The sequence below is a fragment of the Aulonocara stuartgranti genome, assembly GCF_965226115.1.
Source record: "Aulonocara stuartgranti genome assembly, chromosome: 3".
NCBI lineage: Eukaryota > Metazoa > Chordata > Actinopteri > Cichliformes > Cichlidae > Aulonocara > Aulonocara stuartgranti.
Genome location: NC_138941.1, coordinates 10,517,621 through 10,540,099, shown reverse-complemented (window position 1 = coordinate 10,540,099; position 22,479 = coordinate 10,517,621). Strand labels below are relative to the sequence as shown.

General features: G+C 43.1%; 2 protein-coding genes across 16 annotated transcripts in view; both read right to left on the bottom strand.

Annotated features, from left to right (window-relative positions):
* LOC309702258 (uncharacterized protein) overlaps window positions 1–12,634 on the bottom strand; it is an 89,969-nt gene extending 77,335 nt beyond the window's left edge. For 2 of the 3 annotated variants that reach the window (XM_082526825.1, XM_082526827.1), the window contains exons 1-2: window positions 12,396–12,634; window positions 5,674–5,779 (exon numbers count right to left, since the gene is read on the bottom strand). In XM_082526825.1, the coding sequence (XP_082382951.1) occupies window positions 5,674–5,691 (18 nt within the window). In that variant the 5' untranslated portion in view covers window positions 5,692–5,779; window positions 12,396–12,634. Of the gene's footprint in view, window positions 1–5,673; window positions 5,780–8,051; window positions 8,965–12,395 lie in introns of those variants that run through there. The other variant, XM_082526826.1, reaches the window with a different exon arrangement.
* A 9,108-nt stretch (window positions 12,635–21,742) lies between these two features.
* LOC309702175 (protein NLRC3-like) overlaps window positions 21,743–22,479 on the bottom strand; it is a 169,632-nt gene continuing 168,895 nt past the window's right edge. For all 13 annotated transcript variants that reach the window (XM_082526653.1, XM_082526649.1, XM_082526658.1 and 10 more), the window contains one exon: window positions 21,743–22,479. This exon is cut by the window's right edge and continues 353 nt beyond it. In XM_082526653.1, coding sequence (XP_082382779.1) covers window positions 22,279–22,479 — 201 coding nt within the window. In that variant the 3' untranslated portion in view covers window positions 21,743–22,278.

The window sequence follows — 22,479 nt, the reverse complement described above, 5'->3', positions numbered from 1 at the left end:
CAGCTGTGGTTGTTTTAAAGTGCTTTATAAATAAAGTTGATGATGTTGATGATGAATATCAATAACATTGAGGCACATTACACAAATTTCAAAAACAAATCATGTCTTACAATATTTACAACAACTAAAAGCTCTGTAAATCAGCTTTTAAGTGTTCATTGAAGTTTTGAATAATTCTCTAATTTTTTAAGGCAACTTATTCCACTTAAAAGTTGCTCTAAATGTAACAGTTTTACAAAACGTTACTTTTAACTCGAGCATTTACTAAATTACAGCTTGTTGAAAACTGTGTAATATGATGATGTATTTCATCTGGATACTGCAGCTGAGCAGAATAAATGTGGCGTGTTTAACAGAATTGCTTTCTTTAGAACTACAAGTAAGCCATAGAATATTTTAGCCTGTACAGGAAGCCAAGAAAGGTTATTATGCATTTGATCAATATTAGTATAGTATGAACATCTTCACACTAATCTGGACGCCTTATTCTGGACTAACTGAAGTCTGTTAAGATCTGTCTTATTAGCTGCTGACCAAATGATTGAACAATACTCCAGATGAGACATTACTAGTGCATTAATGACATCTTTCATAATGAAGAAGTGATACACAAAGAGCATTTCATAGCCATAGCTATGCCTTGTCGGCAGACTCATGTGACATTAGTGATGTTTGTACTTTCAGCGTTAACTTGGTTTTAAAGCCTTTAAAATATACGCCGTTCAATAGTCAACCTTAATCTGACAGAGAATGTGATGATTTTGTGGATAATTAAAGTCAGTCATATATCCACAAACACAACAAGCTGAAAGTCAGTGATGCTGCTCGGTTTGCAGTCCTGAACATCACGGCACAAGCAGGATTCACTGCACTGTTAATGTTAGCTGTGTTATATTGCTGCCTCTGTTCGGTGGTGTCGAGCCAAACGCACTTTAACGTGTGTTTGAACGAGCTGACGGTTCACTCGTTAAGCTGAAAGAAAGATGCTTTAATCACAGCAGTCACACATGTGTCCACTGCACCATCTGGAACTCTTCTTGTTTACACTCGTAATAACACAAACACTAAATCCTGCTTCTCTGGTGCTGTTGTGTAGCAGTGTGTACACCTGAGACTGTCACCTGTCTGTCTGTCCTGCACTCTCTCTCTGTTTCTTTCTCTCTGATTGTGGAATAAAAGTATGAACATGTGTTTATAAGTTACACTTGTGTTTGAATCCTGCAGCTTATCACACATTTGATTTCCATGTGTGACGACTGCAAGTGTCCAGAGTGAGGACAGACTGAGGGAGCCACTGCTGCACATCATCTGTGAGGCTTTGCAGCCCTGATGATCCACCAGGACAAACTCAGCAGTGTGTGAGGAAGAGGAGGAGGAAGAGCCAGCAGCAGCTGACAGATGGAGAGAATAGACAGACTGTTCCCTGTTTGTGAAGGACTGCTAGGAAAGTTTAACATAACTGTCTGTGCTGAATCAGTCTTATTAGGTAATGTTCAAATAATGTGATCATCCCAGTGTTTTCAGTGTGGGAGAAAGTACTCAGGGCCTTCAAGTTACACACTATGAAAGGCAGCAACAAGTTTAATGTTCAGAAACCTAAAGTCTGTATCAGCAGTTGTTGGAACAAGATGGCGCAGAGTATGGCAGCCTCGTCGCGAGCTCCCCCAAGCAACAGCTTTTTTTCTGTGTTTAATTTTACTTTTCCTTCATTTTTTCGCAAGTAGCACATGTCTCCTTGTGTGCAACCGACAAACCTTACTGTACATAAAAGATGGTCTTTCTTATAACTTTCCGGAGTTCAAGTTTTGCAACACGGACGCTCCGTTTACAGACCCCCCATTCATCTCACCTGAGACGCCTTTGTTCTCTGGCCCTGGAGGCCGCAAACGCCGACGCAGAGGGAGAAGATCTGGCGTTCTGGTTCGACTGAGACGGCGCACTTACAGACCACCGTTACCCAGTTTATTACTGGCTAATGTGCAGTCTCTGGAGAACAAGCTGTGCGAGCTTCGGGCACGGATCTCATTCCAGCGAGAGATGCGGGACTGCTGCGTGATCTGCCTCACAGAAACCTGGCTATCGGACAAAGTACCGGACTCCGCAATACAACTAACGGGGTTCTCCGTGCATCGCGCGGACAGGTCACAGGATCTTACTGGGAAAAGCAGAGGCGGTGGTGTATGTTTCATGATCAACAACAGCTGGTGTGATTATGCGAACGTGCACCCGGTCAAATCCTTCTGCTCACCGGACCTGGAGTACCTGATGATTAAGTGCCGGCCATTCTGGCTACCGAGGGAATTTACAGCAGTGATTATTACGGCTGTTTACATTCCCCCACAAGCCGACACTGACCGAGCACTCAGGGAACTGTACAGCGCGATCAGCAGCGAGGAAACCGCACACCCAGAGGCAGCGTTTATCACAGCCGGAGACTTTAATAAGGGAAACCTGAAGAAAGTCTCACCAAAACTCCATCAACACATCCATTTTAACACCCGTGGAGACCGGCTACTCGACCACTGCTACACCTCTTTCCGGGATGCGTACAAAGCCCTCCCCCGCGCCCCATTCGGCCAATCAGATCACCGCTCCATCCTGCTCCTGCCCGCCTACAGGCAGAAGCTGAAACAGGAAGCTCCAACCCGGAGGGCGGTGCACTGTTGGACGGACCAATCGGAGTCTGCGCTGCGGGACTGTTTTGATCACGCGGACTGGGAAGTGTTTAACGTGGCCGCTAAAGACATTGATGAGTACACAGACTCAGTCTGTGGATTTATCAGGAAATGCGTGGAAGATGTCGTCCCATCCAGAACAGTTAAATCCTTCCCAAATCAAAAACCCTGGATTAATGGAGATGTTCGCGCGGCACTGGCAGCACGGAGCACCGCCTTTGCCTCCGCGAACACATCGGACTACAAACACGCACATTACCAACTCCGGAAGACGATCAAAGCAGCTAAACGTGAGTACAAGGACAGGGTGGAGCAACACTTTGACAACCCTCGGAGTATGTGGCAGGGACTAAACACGATCACAGACTTTAGAGGGAAAACCAGCACACCGCAGACCACGGCCTCTCTGTGTGAGGATCTAAACGTATTCTACGCTAGATTCGACACAGCGAACACCATGAGACCAGACAGTGTGCGCACCGCGGATGACGTCAGTGCGCACACTGTGTCTGAGGAGGATGTGCGGAGGTGGTTCAAGAAGGTGAACGCACGCAAAGCTACTGGTCCGGACGGGATTCCCGGCCGCGTCCTCAAGTCATGCGCGGCTCAGCTGGCTGGAGTGTTCACACACATCTTCAACCTTTCCCTCTCTCTGTCTGCTCCAGCCTGCTTCAAAATGGCCACCATTGTCCCTGTACCCAAATCCTCCACCATCTCCTCATTGAACGACTGGCGACCTGTAGCCCTGACCCCCATCGTGAGCAAATGCTTCGAGAAGCTGGTCAGGGACTTCATCTGCTCTGCACTACCCGACTCACTAGACCCTCTACAGTTCGCATACCGCCACAACAGGTCCACTGATGATGCCATAGCCCTGACACTACATACTGCCCTGTCACATCTGGAGAAGAGAGACACGTATGTGAGAATGCTGTTTGTAGATTACAGCTCAGCATTCAATACCATCGTTCCCTCGAAGCTGGACAGGAAACTGCAGGATCTAGGACTGAGCAGCTCCCTCTGCAGCTGGATCCTTAGCTTCCTGTCTGACAGACGCCAGGTGGTCAGACTGGGCAGCATCACCTCATCCCCCATCACACTGAACACTGGTGCTCCACAGGGGTGTGTACTGAGCCCTCTCCTGTACTCACTCTACACCTACGACTGCACAGCCACTAACAGCTCCAACATCATTGTGAAGTTTGCGGACGACACTACAGTGGTGGGTCTTATCACCAACGGTGATGAGACGGCTTACAGGGAGGAGGTCAGCGCCCTGACCCACTGGTGTCAAGACAACCATCTCACCCTCAACGTCGCAAAGACAAAGGAGTTGATAGTGGACTTCCGGAGGTGCAGAGAAGTACACACCCCCATCACCATCAACGGCGCTGCTGTGGAGAGAGTGAGCAGCTTCCGGTTCCTTGGTGTACACCTGGCTGAGGATCTTACGTGGTCAGTACACATAAACAAAACAGTGAAGAAGGCGCAGCAGCGCCTCTTCTTTCTCAGGAGACTGAAAAGATTCGGCATGAGCCCCCGCATCCTCAGGACCTTCTATCACTGTGCCATTGAGAGCATCCTCACTGGATGCATCACCACCTGGTTTGGCAACAGCACCGCCTACAACTGCAAAGCTCTCCAGCGAGTAGTGCGGTGCTCTGAACGGATAATTGGAGGTGAGCTTCCCTCCCTCCAAGACATCTACAGGAAGCGCTGCCTGAGGAAAGCGGGGAGGATCATCAAGGACTCCAGTCACCCCAGCCATAAACTGTTCAGAATACTTCCATCAGGAAGGAGGTTCTGCAGCATCCGGTCCCGTACCAGCAGACTGAGAGACAGCTTTTTCCATCAGGCCATCAGACTGCTGAACACTTCATAGACACCTCAGCTTCACTACGGGAACTGCAACACTATGCACTCCACACTGTATATAAATGCCACTTGTTTTGCACATATTCAACTCTGTATATTTTTATATATTTTATTTATTGTTTACTCTATTTAATTTGTAAAATATGTGTACACACACAAAAATATTTGGTATACACATCCAGAAATGCATATACTATTATATATTGTACATATATTTATTAGTTTCAGACGTAGCCATTCTTGTATTTTGCTTGTTTACATTATTGTATTTTGCACAACTCTGTTTCACTCACATGTGCTGTACCAATGTACCTGCACATGTGATGTGACAATAAAAGTGATTTGATTTGATTTGAGCAGCAGAATGGAGCTAAAAATAAATGTTGGTTTCAGTTCTATGAAGCTTTGACTATTTTGGATCAGTAGCTGCTGTGTGTGTTGCATCATATTGCTGTAACTGTTTATATGCTTTATATATTCTGAGCTAAGTTGATCTATAGTGTTACATGATACACTCTCAGAAATACAAAATAAGAACATTTTTGTACCTATAGGAACATTTTTTTTAAATGTTCCCTTAAAAGTACATTACTGGTGTTTAAAAGTCCAGAAATGCCCCTTTAAAGGTTCAATTTGAAATAAAGTACAAATCTGTATTATAAAAAGAAGGACGATGCAGTTCATCTGATCACTCCTCATAACATTCTGGAGTGCAGGCAAAATGCTATTATAAAAACTTAAGCAGCAACTTCTCCAGGTTCCAATATTTATGCAATTCTCAAACCTTTTGGCCACGACTGTATAACCTCTTCTGAAGTTTAGTGGATATTATACATGGTTATGCTCAGGATGTGTCGGCCAGTTTCCACTGGAAACGCCTTTTGGTTAAACTGTCAGCGAGGAATTTGCATTGGCACTGTTACATTTTTATATAACTTTAATGCACATAAACAACAGCTGCTTGTTTCAGTGAAAATACATTGATGGGTTTTTAATAAAGTTGTGCAGCTGTAAAGTATTTTGTCTGGTGTCAATTCTATCGTCAGCTACATCGTTATGGCAAATGTTCGGATGTATATGGTGATAAATATCTTTGGTCATATGGTCCTGCTCTGTCTGTCACCTTCTGTGTTGAGCTCATTGTTTCCTCTGTAGTGGCTGAGCTGAGTCCAAGTAGCTGAAAATGTTCCTCTGCTGCTCCGTCAGACTCTCCTCCTCCTGCTGATCAGCTGGGACACAAAACAGATCTTTGTTAGGCTCCACACTGCACTGAAGAGTCAAAGTGTCTCATATGTTCATCTGACAAGTAAAAGAACACATTTTTGTTTCCCGAGGTGGGCAACTTGTTGGAAACAAACACAAAAGGTTTGAGCACTGATACCTGCCATTGCTGGCATTGAAAGATGCAACGCCAGCAATGTGGATTGTCAAGACTCAAACCAATCATCAAGCAAAGACAACAGGGATCATTTGTTTCTGTTTATTTAGCATTCACAGCATTTGTAGTTGCCTTCTGTGCAGGGGAAGTCCACGCACACTGTGTGGTACCGCCATCCGCAGAAGGTGCATTCAACCTCTGTAAGAGAAACGAGATTGTCTGAGACTGAAATGATATTCACTAAAGAAGTGGTGATTTGTAAAACTTCACATTTTGATCCGGGACGTACTCTGCATGAAAACAAGCGCTCACTCTTCCTGCTCAACAAATGACAAGGGCGGAGCCTTATACCACGTGATACAGAAGCTGTGCCGTGTGATGCTAAAATTAGCAGGGAAACAACAACGGAGAGCACGTCAGGGATGACGAGAAAGTGACAGGAGAAAATCCGTCCCGGTCAACCACCCAAACATCAATAACGGGAACCTTATACAGCGCTTCCCTATACACGTCGAACTCCCGCAGGCACAAAGACATCACGGAGGCTATCACTTATCACCTGACCAAAGATATGGCTCCATCAACACTGTGCAAAACGAGGGATTTAGGAAAACGATCAACACCCTAGACAAACGCTACACAGTGCCGTCCCACAACTATTTTTCTATTGTTGCACTACCTGCTCTGTACACGCAGCGTCGAGCAACGGTGGAGACGGAATTTCAAGCAGGACAACATTTTGCTGCAACAACAAAACGTGAGACATTTGTTGTTTTATGTTTATTTATTGTTATGAGAGAATCATGATCTCAATTCTAAGCCAAAAAATCGTGATTCTCATTTTATGCAAAATCGTGCAGCCCTAACATTAACACAAAACTATTGTTTCACCAGAGAAACACACATGAAGAGAGAGAGAGAGACAATAACAGCTACCAAACAGTCGTCATAATTCGTCACACAATGAGAAAAGGACAAATCAACAAGTAACAATGACTAATTAATATTAAAATCTGTAACATAATGTATTGTTTGGAGTTTAGTCTGATTGGTTCAGGATGACCTGCCATTATCCAATCACACGTCTGCTTACCTGCATCTTTTCTCTTTTTTCTAACCTGAGCACCTGATGGCTTTGAACTTTTGTTGTCCGTCTTCCATTGGTTTGAATTTTGCGCTCCAGTACAAACACAAATCCCCCAACCCGAGGATCAGCACAATTAACCTAACAGACCTACACCTTAGTTCACAGATTCACTTTGTCTAAGGTTGATTTCTGGGATTTCACACAACCCAGGATTCAGATCGTGAATCCATGATGGGCTTGGATTTACATCATTATAAATGAAATGTGCTCTACTTGGAAGCAGCCGGCCCCGCCCCTTTTGACGGGTTGTGTGAGACTTTAAATCATCAAACTGTAAATTATAAATTTAAATTGTTATTGATCCTTTACCCCGAGTCCTAAAGTGTAGATTTATTTTCTTACTCTTCTTATATTTATTGTTTGTTTACTTGCACCGCTGTAACTGCAGCCTCGTCGTCTCGTCTCTCTATATGCTGGACTGTCTGTAGCGGAGATGACAATAAAGTTTACTTTGACTTCAGCAGCGCGCAGGCGCACCGAGGGCTCTCGCGCTCACTTTATAGAATTTAGAAAAAACATCGGTGCAGATTATAAGTCTGTATCATAATATCTGTTTGTTGTTTTTATTTTGTTTTGCGAGTTGGTTATTAGATGCCGCTCCAGCCAGCCAGAGACTCCCCGCCGCCCCGCCCTCTCCTCCCTGTGCCGCCAGCAGCAGGCGCACCTCGCAAACGGAGGGCGCCCTTACTCCCAGCAAATGGCTGATAGAAAACCGATCGGTGCCTACGAATTTCCCAATATGCGCTGGCATGACGTCGGGGAAGCATGGGTACGACCGATTATTTTATTTTTTTCTTGCCCGTGATGCCCCCCCCCACCACGATGCATTCTATTGGTTTGCACACTTACACACACCCAGCTGTGGTTTCCTGTTTTGCTGGACTCTGGAGAGCCCCGCCTTTAACGCTCTTCTCTCACAGAGAGCAACAGAAAACTTGGAAAAACTCCAGATTGACTGAACTCAGTTCAAAGTTACCTTGACACCTTTAGATGTGAGATGTAGTGATGGTCCGCTTGAAGCTGACGCTCCGGTGCGTGTGTCAGAAAGATCAACGCGCTGCTTCAGAAGCACCGTGTCGAGGCTTGATTCGTTTGGCCAGAGTCACGTGATCAGTGACGTCTGAAGCTTCGTTTAGAACGTACCTTTTTTTAAATCGAACTTTATTGAAACACAATGAGTATACAACATACAAACAGATGAAGTTTACAAAAGAACAGAACATGAACATACAGAACCAGGAGTAAAAAAATTATGATATGAGTAGGCGAAAAAAATCAACATATTGTAACGTGCAGTGGAGATGAAGCCAGCCGCGGAGGTGTGCAGGTGGATAGCAAATGAGCAACAGCTTCTGACTTTCCAAAAAGTACTCATTTATTTACAATATCAAAAATAAAAGTGCTACCTCTACCACACATTACTAAAGAGCACACTAGTCCGCGTACACACGGGAGCATCCATTACAGGAGGAGTGCGAAGAAGAACAAAAAGGGGGTGACACCAGTCGTGAGACAGGAGGCGCCGCCATGTGGTGATACACTGCATTACAATAGCAACTGTTACAATATAAATATTGTTCTGAGAGGCTTTTTGTTGGTTGAGTCTGAAATTGATTGTATGTACAATTCATATCCTTATAAAAAGGCAGAAATATGGTGTTTTATTAATAAACTTACATTTATGGATATAAAATAGCTAAAAGTATTAACATGCCTCAGAGAAATCACTAATAACACTAAGGGCTGGACGGATTTGATTTGCATTCTTCAAGAAGAGTGTGGTGTCATCAGCTAGCTGGCTGATGATGAGCTCCTTATCAGCTGTGCTGATTCCTTGTATAACAGGTCAAATCTCGGGGTGGAGTCTTAATCATTTTAATTGAGCTATTGCCATTCGTGTACAAGGTTTTGATAGCTCTACAGAAAAATGCCAAATTTTTCCAAAGAGTGGAAAATAAATTGATGTTCAATTGTATCAAAAGCCTTTTAAAAATCCAGGAAGAGAATGAAGCTATAGTCAGATACCAAATCAGAGTAATCAAGTAGATCTAAAACCAGTCTCATGTTCTTAGAAAGGTGTCTGTTTCTCATAAAGCCTGATTGTGTCTCATCGATAATTGTGTCCAAGAACTCTTTCATTCTGTTAGCAAGTACTAAAGCCATAATCTCATAGTCATCATTGAGCAGACAGATGGGTCTCCAATTATCAATAAGAAGTAAGTCTTTGTTTGGCTTTGGAATAAGTGTTATGAGACCCTGAGTAAGAGTAGGAGGGAGGATGTTATTCTCTACACTTCCTATGAAAAGCTGCAGTAAGAACGGAGCCAGGAGATTAGAAAATGATTCATAAAACTCTGCAGTTAAACCATCTGTGCCGGGAGATTTGTTGGCCTTAAGTGCAGAAATAGGATTACAAACGTCCTCCACAGTCAGAGGGCTGTCACAGTGACTTCTATCTTCCACAACAATAGTTTTTAGGTTTTTAATATTATTGAGAAACAGCGTTGAGACATATATATATATATTCTACTTTTCTAAATGATTGACTATTTCAATGGAGAACCTAAATGACACGGACCCGTGTTTGTTATTACATATCTCTATTTTGAATGTGACAAGTCTATCATTGCCTGTTATTCATAGGTATTAACAGAGTTTTTGGCCTTTTTTTCCTCTATAACAGTTAATTGACTCTTTACAGTGGCCTGCTATGGTTAATAATAACATGTTCAGTCATGAGTGAAATCAAAGCTTTTCTTCACTTTAGCATTTAACATTCCCAACAATATAATGTGATACCTTAATTAAAACACAGCTAATAAAACACAATTTTCTTAATGCAAACATCAGTGACTCAACATTAGCAACCAAAGGGTTCAGTCTGCAGCTCACACTCATGTGAAGCTACAGCCTCCCCCTTTAGTCTCTGTCATCCTTCTGCTCCTGCACAAACAAAGCAAGACAAAACCTCCACCCTTCTTCTACAGGCTGGGTGAATTGTTGTGGACATTCACTAATCCTAAAGTCGGCACCGTTTTTGTCTCAGTATCAAGTCAGTTAAACTTTTAGTCGTCAGTCCGTCACAGTCCAGTCACATGCATACATCCACACACATTCATACCAGATATTGCTGATAATGGAGTCTCACGCGCAGCCTATTCGAGCCTCCATCACCAGCAAGATGACGTCATCATTTTAAAGGAAAACAGCTCCTTGTTTTTGGACTGGATTGACTCGCTGCAATCCTTTTAGGCTCAGGACTTCTCATGTGATCAATGTCACATATAAGTGAATTTTTCCCAAGCCCATTATAATCATGGAGAAAAACACTTTGCCACTGTTTCCAGTAAGAATATTTTATAGCGCTTTAAAGTTCAACCTCTCAGGTCTGGATTAAAGAGCTGATTTGTTAAATCGGGAACTCACAAAATACCAAAATATCACCACCGGTGGATCACACCTCTCAGATGTTCTTATCTCAGTGCACTGTAACAAAAGCACAAACAAACGCAACCAATAAAATACTAATAAAGTAACAAATACTGGGGCCCATTGCAAACATGTCCAAGCATAAAACCATCTTTCTCTCTCTTAGAGAAAGAAAACAATCCAAACCTCACTGATAAAATCAACCTAGTGTCAAGCAAAACCCAAAAATCAACCAAAACTTCACCAGAAAGTTTTTCTCCCTCCCGGGACAATATTGTGCAGGAATACAGGCACCGTAACTCCTTTTGCACTGACAAAAACATGTTGGATTTACTTGATTCAATAGTGGACACTGGTTGCACACAAAGGTTTTGCTTTGGCAGAAACTTAAACGACTGAGTTAAATCAACACAACCTTTTCATATTCAGTAAAGCTGCATGTTGTGTTCATAAAACACGATTGAAACATGTTCAGATGGAGTAAGTTGAGCTCCTGGAACATTTTAATCCTTCAATTGAAATTGAATGGGTCTACAACAACTACCATCCTCCTATCTCTATCCTGGTTGCAGCAGGGCTGGGAAATAACCCTGAAGTGATAGGTTACCAGGCAGGGTACACCCTGGACAGCTCACCAGTCTATCAGATAGAAACACACAGCCGTTTACATTCATGGATAATTTAGCCCAGGACCTTCTTACTGTGGAGCAACAGCACTAACCAGCATGCCAACAATGGAGGAAATACAGGAAAGCTATGATTTCCTGTATTTGAGGCAGAATTATTTTGTTCTTGCCCATGACAGGTTAATCCACAATAAATAGCAACAGCATGCATGTGGTGTGTGTGTCGTTGTCTGCCTCTTATAACTCCAGTGATTTTCCTGTAGTTTGAAATCTTATGCGGTGTTGACACAATAATTTGTTGTAAACCAGGAAATTCCCAACTGTGGTAGAAAGCACAGCTTAGCCTTAGCAAATGTTCAAAGAAAAGTCGTCACTTCCTGATTTCTGCTTCACTGATAAATATTGTCACACTGGGGTTTTTGCAAATGATATCAGTGAGCACTGTGTGGCAGCTGGAGTCAGACAACTGAAGCTCCCACAATCAAGACCACAAACAGCTTTCAAAGGAGATTTGAAGCTTTTCTGGCAGCAAGCTTCATGATTTATGGGACTGGAACTGGAACAGAAACTACCTGATCACCAATGGTGAGCTGGCATGGAATTATTTTTATGACATTTTATCAAAGTTATAAATAAGCATGCCCATTAACACATAGTGAGTGAGCATGTTGTCTTCCCACGCAGTGAACAGCGGATGCTAATGTTTCTGTCACTTTTTACAGAGTCAAACTCAAAGTAAGGTCAGTGCTTCCACGCTTTAAACGCTGCACGCTCACACTCTCTCCACACTCGATAGATTATCCATTGTTCATCTGCACACAGCTGCGGTTTTAGTAACGCAGTAACGCAGCGTGCTTACGGGAAAGTAACAGTAATCTAATTACCTTTTTTGCAATAGTAATCCCTCACTTTACTCGTTTCTTGAAAAAAGTAATCGGATTACTGCCCATCTCTGGTTGGAGCTGTGCACTTGTGGGTTCCACCTTGTGTACACGTTTATCTTTGCTGTGTGTACTTGTACCTCTGAGTGGAAGCTGAACTCTTGAGTTCGAGTATCGAAGCATCAGCTGTGACGTTAAAGTCCAAACAGCTCGTTCATTTGACGTGCAAATGAACGAAGGTAACGCCGTTTTCATGTGGATGTGTCACTGAGACACTTTCCACATCCACAGCTCACAAAATGGGAAAACTATAGAAGTATAACAATGAAGAAGTTACTATGTTACGGGTCCCAAGGATGAAGACCTCGATGACAGATATGTTACCTGTAAAAGCAGGTGAAGAGCAGAGTAAGGAAGACACGATGCGTCTCTGCTTTCCTCCAGAACGTGTCTGAGTCTGATTTATTTCACACAAATAAATGCTATAAAACACTAAACATGAGCTTTCAATATACTGTTCAGCTGGTTCCTCATTCACATCAATTACATTTACTTATTTCACAACATCAGTGAAATATACTCTTTTTAACTGGTTCAGTTTCTCAAGTTCACACTTCTTTCCATAACAGCTACATCCTTTTATCATATCAATAAACACATCACATTGTCTTCTGCAGTGTCTTACTGGCTAAACAGTTCTATTCAATAACAGCATTGGTAAATACATTACATTTGTTCCCTCCAGTAATTTACTGGCAAAATCACTATTTAGTGCATCATGAAACACAGCTTGTTGAATCAACCCATGAATGCCTCTGTTAGCTACACAGAGTTGCTCAGAGTGCTTGTGTTACACTAGCTAATCTACTCAGTCACTTTAACAGAACTATTAACATTCACATCTCACAGAACTGATTTGATTGGAGCATTACAACACGTTTGCACAGAGCATAGGAGCGCACTGACTCTGCTTCACGAGCGCTCCACCTAACGAGCGGGCTCGCGGTGCGGTCGCGCGGGACACTCCTCTGGTTTTCTCCCGTGTTTACATATAAATAACTTTGGCGGACCGCCTTAACTCTCCCATTCACATTAACGTGGGTAACCATGGTGACAATAAACAACATTTTCGGTGCGAGCACCGTGTACCGACCTGTAAAAGCAGGTGAAGAGCAGAGTAAGGAAGACACGATGCGTCTCTGCTTTCCTCCAGAACGTGTCTGAGGAAGCAGCGGAAGGTGGGCTCCACTTACTGCTCCCCGAAACCCCGGAGCAAGCACCAAAGTTCCGCCCTCACTGCTTTCTAACATAAAATGAATCCCTGTTACATGGATTTTCTATCCTCTTAAAGAAACTGAAAATAAATACATATAGCAATGAAAAATGTCCCGTTACATGAGTGTTTTACACAAAATAATATTCATGTGGTCATTCCCTCACAGGGGTGCCACAACTACACTGCTGTTTTGACAGAGACACAGTGTGTTTATCTAACTTGGCTGAAGCCAAAGTTCTCCAGACAAATTCAGTCTGTTTCTGCCAAGTGTGAACTCACTGGATGAGCGCCAGATACACAGAATCAAAAAGGGATAAATTACTTTTCTTATGTCATGTTCCCGTCACAAACTGGCTCAAGGAGAGGGGAAGCAGGAGTCCACAGATGAAATGTTCCTATAAATAAAGTGGAATTTATTCAAACTTTACCAAAACTTCAACACATCAAATACAAGCAGCTCAGCAGGGAGTGGATGTGTGTTGCATGTGCCAGGTGGATGCAGAGAGAGGCCAGGGCCACGTTCAAACCTGAACACGCTGCACAGTGTTTTGTTCCATTTGTTAGGGATGAATGAAATGCTTCCTTGAAAGGATGTGTGCAGTCACCAGTGGGCGTGGAAGCATGTGCGCCCTCATTTGGTGGGTGTGCAAGAAAGGTCATCCTGTCACACAGCAATGCCTACATAAATCACACCACTCTGCTTAAAATAATAATGTTTAGTGAAGCAGGTGAAGCAAAGGGCTGCTTTTAATAGGCTGGGAGACCCAGGTGTGCTGCTTTAGCTGCTGAGCCTCTTATGACAGAACAGCGGAGAGTGGTAAGAAGGGAGGAGGGGGTCTGGCTGTGTTTGTGAACGATAGATGGTGTAACTCTGGGCATTTCTCTATCAAAGAGACGCTATGCTGTAAGGACATTGAGCTGCTAGCGGTTAGCATGAGACCGTACTATCTACCACGAGAGTTTACACACGTGATTATGATAGCTGTGTATGTCCCGCCCTCTGCTAACGCTGCAGCAGCCTGTGAGGTCCTGCACACTGTAACCAGCAGACTCCAAACACAGCACCCTCAGGCCCTTTTCCTGATCTCTGGGGACTTTAAAGATGATGTAACCATTTAATTATGGTTACATAATTAATTATGTAATTAATTATGCAAAATGCAAAACGCTCAGCTGTGTCTCCAATCAAAGCTCTGTAACTTCAGAGGTGATGTTCATATGTTGACTAATGGTTTTCTTTCATTTTTGATGTACTGCAGAATATTTGTATAAAATCCAGGCCAGGAAAATCTCCTTCATGTGTTTCTGTGTTTTGTCTTCAGCTACGTTGACACAAAGGCCTCTGCTGTGACGCTCACACCTTTGATAAAGTCTGGAGAGTGTCAGCTTCCTGTTTATAGATACAAAAATATGTAATGTTGTGAACTCTGGCCGCAGCGGCGCAAGAAAAAGGAGAATTACGGGAAGCACTCACAACAGGTAAAATCAAAATAACAAAGTAAAGTAGGATAAAATAAAAAACAACAAAAGAACAACACAATATACTTCCCCGTACTGTTACTGCTAACCTCTGTTAACCTAGTAACTCTTACTTTCTAACTGACAGTTGGTCAATAAACGAGCTCCATAAACGCTCCATATTCACCTTTACATGGAATATAAAGGGAAAAGAAGAAACACAGTGCTGTGTCAGCGTTAGACATATAGATATATCCTTGCTTTTAATACATTTGAAGGTGGGTGGGAGAGGTGCTTCTCCGCGTAGTCTACGGTCTCTTTGGGATCGGTAAAGCTTTTCCTCACATCACCATGGGTCACTAACAGCTTTGCAGGGTATAGCAGTCTGTACCTGACGCCGGTCATCCCACGTAGTCTTCCTCTCATATTTGCAAATGCGGCTCTGCGTTTCCAACAGAGGGAGGGAAATCTGGGAGGATGTTTATTTTAAAAACCCTTATACATCAGGTTCTTGTTCTCTGCAGCTTTCAGCAGAATTTCCTCACCAATGTGGTAGTAGTGCAATCTCAAGATGATGGGCCGAGGAAGATGACTTTGTTTGGGACGCTGGCGATTCACTCTATGTGCTCGATCGATGAGTGGCTTCTCCTCGAGAGATAGCGCCTCCGCCAACAGGTGTGAACCAACTCAGTCATCTTGGGTCCCTCTGTGCCTTCTGGTATTCCTGCAGTTCTTAAATTATTCCTCCTGGAGTGCCTCAAGAGCTCCACATCTCTCATCTAACTTCTTTACCTCCGCAGACAAACGCTCCACAGTGGCCTGGAGAGTGGCGATGGTGTCAGAGTGGTTCGAGGCACAGTCCTGCAGTTCAGTCAAAGTGTTATCATGCCTGGCCACGTCGCTTTTTATGTCCGAAATTGAGGGCTGGATGCTCTGGTTCAAGGATGATATCTCGCCTCCTATGGTGGTAGAAATCTCTAATATGCAAGTGTCCAGTGCTAGTTAGTTAGTTCTAGTTCTAGTGGTTAGTGGGGCTTTATTTGATGATTCTAGTGTGTGTTACATTGTTGTCATATTGTTGAGTCGCAGAGCTGTACAGTGTTACAGTTTCTGTAGAGTCTGGTATAAGGAACTCAGATCCCTCTGTGAATAATGTTCACTGAAACTGATCTGTAGTTAATGAACTAGTCAGGATTTACACTAGAGAATGTTTCTGCCATTACATGGCCTGTATTTGTAGAGCGCTTTACTCGTCCCTAAGGACCCCAAAGTGCTTTTTTGCCCAAGGACACAACATGTCCAAGCCGGGGCTCGAACCGGCAACCTTCCGATTACAAGACGAGCTGCCAACTCTTGAGCCACAATCGGCCCACATATTGTTGTCTTTTGTTGCAGACACCAAGTGTTGAGATCCTGTCTCAACCTCCTACATTCTTCCAGCAGGTTACACATTATTTTTTGTATTTGGAATCAAATATATGTGTCAGTTGGGCCTAGTGCAGGGGTCAGCAACCTTTAACACCCAAAGAGCCTTTTGGACCCGGTTTCCACGCAAAGGGTCAGGGTTCGGGAAAACACTGGGAGCCGCAAATACTTTGTGACATCTAAAATGAAGATAACACTGTGTATATTGTTTTTACCTTTATGCTTTGTGTGAACAACTACAGTGTGTTGCTTATGAAATCCATGAAGTGCTACAGAGAAAATTACATTTGATTTATGTAATGAACACATTTTGAGCTCTTAAAGAAATATAACAAAGGAAAGCTGAACTACAATGATCCATGTAGCAAACACAAACTGTTATATCGCCTTTGGGCTTTTGGAGCCTTGACCTGACTTTTAAAAAAAGCGCGTTCATGCAAACATCGTCGGGTCTGCCGTGATATGTTTACAACGGGACTTCTGCTCCTGAACCTCTGCGCACAGCGTCTGCAGGTAAGGTAACTTTATTTATACCCAAAGGCAAGGTAAATTTGCTTTACAGACAAATGACAGCATTTGACATCCCTTTAAAAACACACATACCTAGTAAATATATAAAACTCACTGTGACACATACTTTAATATTTCGAATCAAAAACAGTTCTTATTTAATTCAGTGACAGCAACGGGGACAAAGCTGTTTTTATAACGCTTTGTCCTGCATCTCAGAAATAGAAACCTCCGTCCTGAGGGAAGAAGCTGAAATTCACCCCTTAGAGGATGGGAAGCATTTTTAAGGATTGATAAAGCCATCCTCTGTACCTGCTCAGAGTACAGGGAGGCTAAACAAGACTGTGGCTCACCTATCAGACGACTGGACCATCTCACTATCTGATTCAGAGAGTTTTTCTCTGTGACAGAGGTCTGACCGAACCATGCCACCAAACAAAAGGATAAAACAGACTCAATAAAAGAACGATAAAACAAAGTTAAAATTTTTTGGTCAATGTGGAAATGAACAAGTTTCCTAAGGCAATAAAGGTGCTGGTGACCCTTTTTACAAACTGATTTGCAATTTTGATCAAAGTTCAGTTTTTCATTGATTATGGTCCCAAGATATTTATATGATTGTACTTGCTCTATTTTCTGACCTTTAATTAAAGTGACTCCGTGCCCATTTTGTTGTTTCCTAAAATCAACAACCATGTCTTTTGTTTTAGATATGTTCAGCTGGAGATAAGACTCCTCCCACCACTGAACAAAGTCATCAATGACTGGGCCGTGGTTAGTTTCACCCTCTTTCAGTAAGCTGACAATAACAGAGTCATCTGCATATTTAATAATGACCCTGTTTTCATGTCTGCCCTGACACATGTTTGTATAGAGAGTGAATAATAAGGGCGATAGGACGCAGCCTTGAGGAGAACCTGTGGAGGAGAACACTGGGTCAGACAGAACCCCATTTATTCTCACTCTTTGTGACCTGTCAGTTAGAAAATCTAAAATCCAGCCCAGCAGGTTTTTCCTGATTTCAAACTGTTCTAAAAGTCTCTTAATTAAAATATGGGGCTGTGTTGTATTAAAAGCCGAAGAAAAATCAATGAAAAGAAGTCTTGCAAAAGTCCCTTTACTCTCTACATGTTTAAGAATCAGATTTAGTAAAGTCAAAAGTGCGTCCTCCACTCCTCTGTTGGGCCTGTATGCAAACTGCATTGGATCCAGCTGACCTTCAGTCTCTTCATAATCACATTTCTGATGATTTTTTCAAAGACTTTCATGACAACTGAAGTGAGGCAACAGGCCTGAAGTCGTTTAGATTTAGGGACAGGAACCACGACTGCTTCTTTGCAAAGAGAGGGCACATGTTGTGTTTGCAAGGATTTGTTAAAAATAACCTGAAATATAGGCCTGAGTTCATCAGCACAAGATTTAATTAGGCGGCCACTAATATTATCAGGACCTGGCTCTTGTTCACATTAACTGTATGAAAGGCCTTTTTAACATCGCTGAGTTCAATGATAAAGTGCTGAGTATCTCTCAGTTTCTGTTTCAGTTCCCAAATATCCTCGCTGAAATCAGAAGAACTAAAACGAGCATAAAACATGTTTAAAGCATTTGAAAATCTCTGTCTGAATTAAAACATCTAAAATGACCTGACTGCTGCTCTGGGGATTTTGAAACCCTGCTATGGTTTTCATACAACTCCAGGCAGACCCAAAAGTTTTTGCAGCAAATTTGCTTTCAAGAAGGTTTTTGTCTGTTTTGCTTTCAACATCTCGATTTTCATTTCCTTGGTAGCTGTCTGAAAATCGGTAACAGCCCCTCTTTAAAGGCCTGTCTCTTTTTCCTTAAACAGGATTTGACACTTTTAGTGACCCATGGCTTATTGTTAGCGTAAATTTTAACACGCTTACGGGGTATAATCATGTCTTTACAAAATACTGCACAGGAGCTAGTAACATCCACCAAAGCGTCGAGATCATCTCCACAAGACTGAAGACGGGGCTGTACGAAGTCACTTTATCTCTACAGACTGTAAGCTGTCGTCTGTGAGGCGTGAGCGTGTTTGTTTGAACACAGTTCACGGTGGAGAACAGCTGCTGACATAATGTGGATCCCAAGATCCATAACTGGCCTACCTGGGGCTGAAAGTCTCCATAAATGCAGGCGTTTCGGCGGCTACACCGGCTTCCACGAGTGTGACGCTTATTTTGAGAAAATAATAGAATATAAATGTATTTTTATATTTCAATATCACAATAATCTTCCAATGTAGAACTACAAGTTAAAAAAGAAGTAACATAAATCAAATCCACTTCAGCTAAATACTTCTCATTTATTTCCATCTTACATGCTGTGACTGCAGCCATTCCCACATCTCTGTGAATGGGACTCATGGACATGGATCAGTGGTTGTTGATCAATGGTCCTGAGAATCTGCATAATTAAGATGAAGGAACGGAGCTCCCAGCCCATCGTTCCTGCAGCTGCTTTCAGTCTTTATGCAAATGTCCTGTTTGTAAGACTGAAACCTGCAGCTGAGACTGAAGACGTCACCTGATGATGACGACACGTTTCTCCCACAAAACGCTGCGTCCAGATGAACAGAAGCAACAGACTCACTTTCCTGGATGATTGAGATGCATCAAGACTTCATTGTGTGTTACTTCTCATTCAGCACAGACACATTATTCCTGTTAGGTCATGTCAGCTGTCACTCAGTACAAGCACAACTGTGAACAACACAAACTTCTCTTCAATGTGTCACAGAAACACTAAGTGTGAGAGCCTGTATGACACACAGGACAGACTGTAAGCTCTGCTGGCTGCACAGCACTTTGTAGCAGTTTTCCAACATGTCCTCCACCCGTGATGTCAGTGGTGGGACCCCAGTCACAGCACTCAGCACCACCTCCTTTAAATGTATTTTATAGCAGTTCCTCCCGTTACTCGGTGCAACGCTTCTTAAATGTGTTTTTGCAGGATAAAACACAGCAGGTGGTGTAGAGAGGACGTCAGCTGACGGAGCAGAGGGAGGCAGACTGTGGATAAATGACAGAGTGAGAGGAGAGCAACCATGACAGAAGCACAGGTGTGGCAGATAGAAGTGGCTTTATAGACACTTATTGTCAGTCCTCGTGCATGCTGTGGAAATAAGTGTCTGTGTCATGAGGTGACATGTGAGCTTATCTTTGGTCAATAAAGCTGAACGACCAGTTTTCACTTTGCTTGTTACGCTTGTTTAGTGACGTCTGGGTTTCTGTGGAGCCCGAATTTTGATGAGTTCTGGTGAAATCATCTGAGATCATCTGAGCATCGGTGAAGAGTCAGCAGAGAAAGTGTGGGACAGAAGTTTGCTTTGGACACATGGACTGAAATCAAAAAGTAACAAACAGGATTTCCAATGGACAGTATGGAGAAGTGAAAGTACACAAAGGCTGTGCTGGAACACGTGTGTTACACTTTTTGACAGCTGAGAACAAAACACAATATTTTGCATCATCTCTGCAGTGTCTCTTCTTTCCTCTGCTGTTGTGCTTTTAGCTCCAAACTGTTTCAAATGGTTTGTCAGCAAGCTGACCTCTGACCTCTGCAGTACTAACTCCTGACCCGTACAAAGAGCGGGCGTTTCTGACCTTTGACCTGCAGCTGTATGTCTCTCAGTCTCAGTTCTTCTCTCCGTCACTGATGGAGCAGGTGTAGTTGCTGCTGACAGTCAGTCGTTTGTTTTCTCAGAGTGAGGCTGAAGTCTGAACTGTTCAGAGCATCAGGTCTCATCAACGTGCGCTGCTGTAACGCCGCTTTGTCCTCTGAGATCACCAGGTATGAAACCTGAGTGCTAACAGAGCAGCATGTTCCCCCTCATTCACCTCCACCACCACAGCCAAGGCATGCTGGGAAACTGAGGACACACAGACGGAGAACTGAAGTGTCTGCTGTGTGTTCATCTCAGAGTCCTCACAGGTGACACATTAGCTCCAGAACACCAAGCCAGGTGTTTGAAGCCTGACAGGGATTCTTCCCATCCAGAGGGAGGATTTAGCTGCACAACAATGAACATTAGTGTGTAGTTTAGAAACACAGACTGTGCCTGCACTGCATCTAGTGAAGAAAAGTGTTACTGCCAGAGAACGAGGCTCCTTTAAAGCAGCTGATATTAAGGTTGAAAAATCAACAATAAGCTGATGTAATCAACGTTTCACAAAATGGTCAGCAGCTAAAATCTGGAGCCGTTCTTTGGTGGTAATTAACAGTTTGTTCTTGTTAGCTAATTATGTCATTAAAGGTAGCAGCAGAAGCCTTGTGTTGAAAGCCCATTCACTCACACATTCACACAGTATGTGTGTGTCTGTGTTACACTGTGGACATCCCTTCTGTTGGAGCGCCATCTTGTGGCAGGTTTAAGAAATGTTCTTCTTGTAAATCCAAACTGATGCACCTCCATAGCAGACTGTGGAGGCTTTCAGTGACATGAAGACTTGATTTATACTGTCATATTCTCCTGTTACACAAAGCACAGCACGCTGAACATGGATGAACTGAAACTCCCAGCATCTGACTGAGGAAAAGCACAAATCATTCTCACACTGACTCCTGCTTGATTTTAGATTTGCTTTCAAATCCTCACACTTTCATATGAAGCACTAAATGGGCTCCAGACTGTTTATCTCAGCTTCCTGTCAAACACACTGCTGCTCACACCGAGGCTCAGTTTACTCCTCCAGCCTGGCTTAACCTGCTGTCTGTTAAAAACAGTCCCACACTCCTCTGTTTAATCCTTCTGATCAGACTCTTTGATTTTGTATTGTTTTTACCTGAAGTTGTGTTTTTGACATGGTTCTGTCTGTGAAATAAACCTCACACACACTGCTACAGTCCTTCATACACTTAGAAACGAAGCTGCTCCTTTCCTCAGTGCTGACACATAAAGAAGAGTTGGTTTTATATCCAACACGTCTCTGTTCCAGAAAACAGCTTCAGCAGCCTCTGAGTCTGAACTTGGAGTTGGTTATAAGCCACAGGCCTGTGTGCACAGCAATGAGGAAATATAATGCAGTAAGTGAAACATGGATGTGTGGAACAGATTATCCCAAAGGTTGATTCTGTTCATCTGGACGTTTTCAGAAACGTTTGCTCACTGATCAGGTGACTTCTTCAGTCTCAGCTGACTGCAGCTTTACAAGCTTACAAACAGCACATTTGCACAATGACTGAAAGCAGCAGCACCTGATATATATGATACTAATATAATACATATACATATATAATCCATACTAATGATGAAGGAACTGAGCTCACAGTCCATTGTTCATTCAGTGAACTACTCAGTTTATTTTGGGCCTCAGAAATGCTCACTCTGTTTGTACATCACTGTCAGCAATAGACTCATTCTGCTGTGTGGACAGGAACACATGTGACATCACTTCCTGTTTGTTTGTGACTGAAGAAGTTTACAAGGAATCATTTAGAAGAGTTTCAAACATCAACTGATTGAATCCATGAATCTGAAAACGTGTTTGTGAGTGAAAGAGACAGACATGTACAGACTGAACTATCTGTTCAACAGTCAGAGTGTTTCTGTAACAGGAGACACTCTTTACACTCCACTCAGCACAGGGACACTGAGGAACCAGACCAGACCATAAACCCAGGATAAAGAGTTTGAGTGAATGTGGTGTTGAAGGTGTGGAGGTGGATCAGAGTGTCAGAGGAGACTCTGTAGAAGGACAGAGTGCCAGCAGGACAGTCCACATACACTGCTGCTCTGTTAGAGACAGAGGAGGAGGAGGAGGAGGAGGAGGAGGAGGA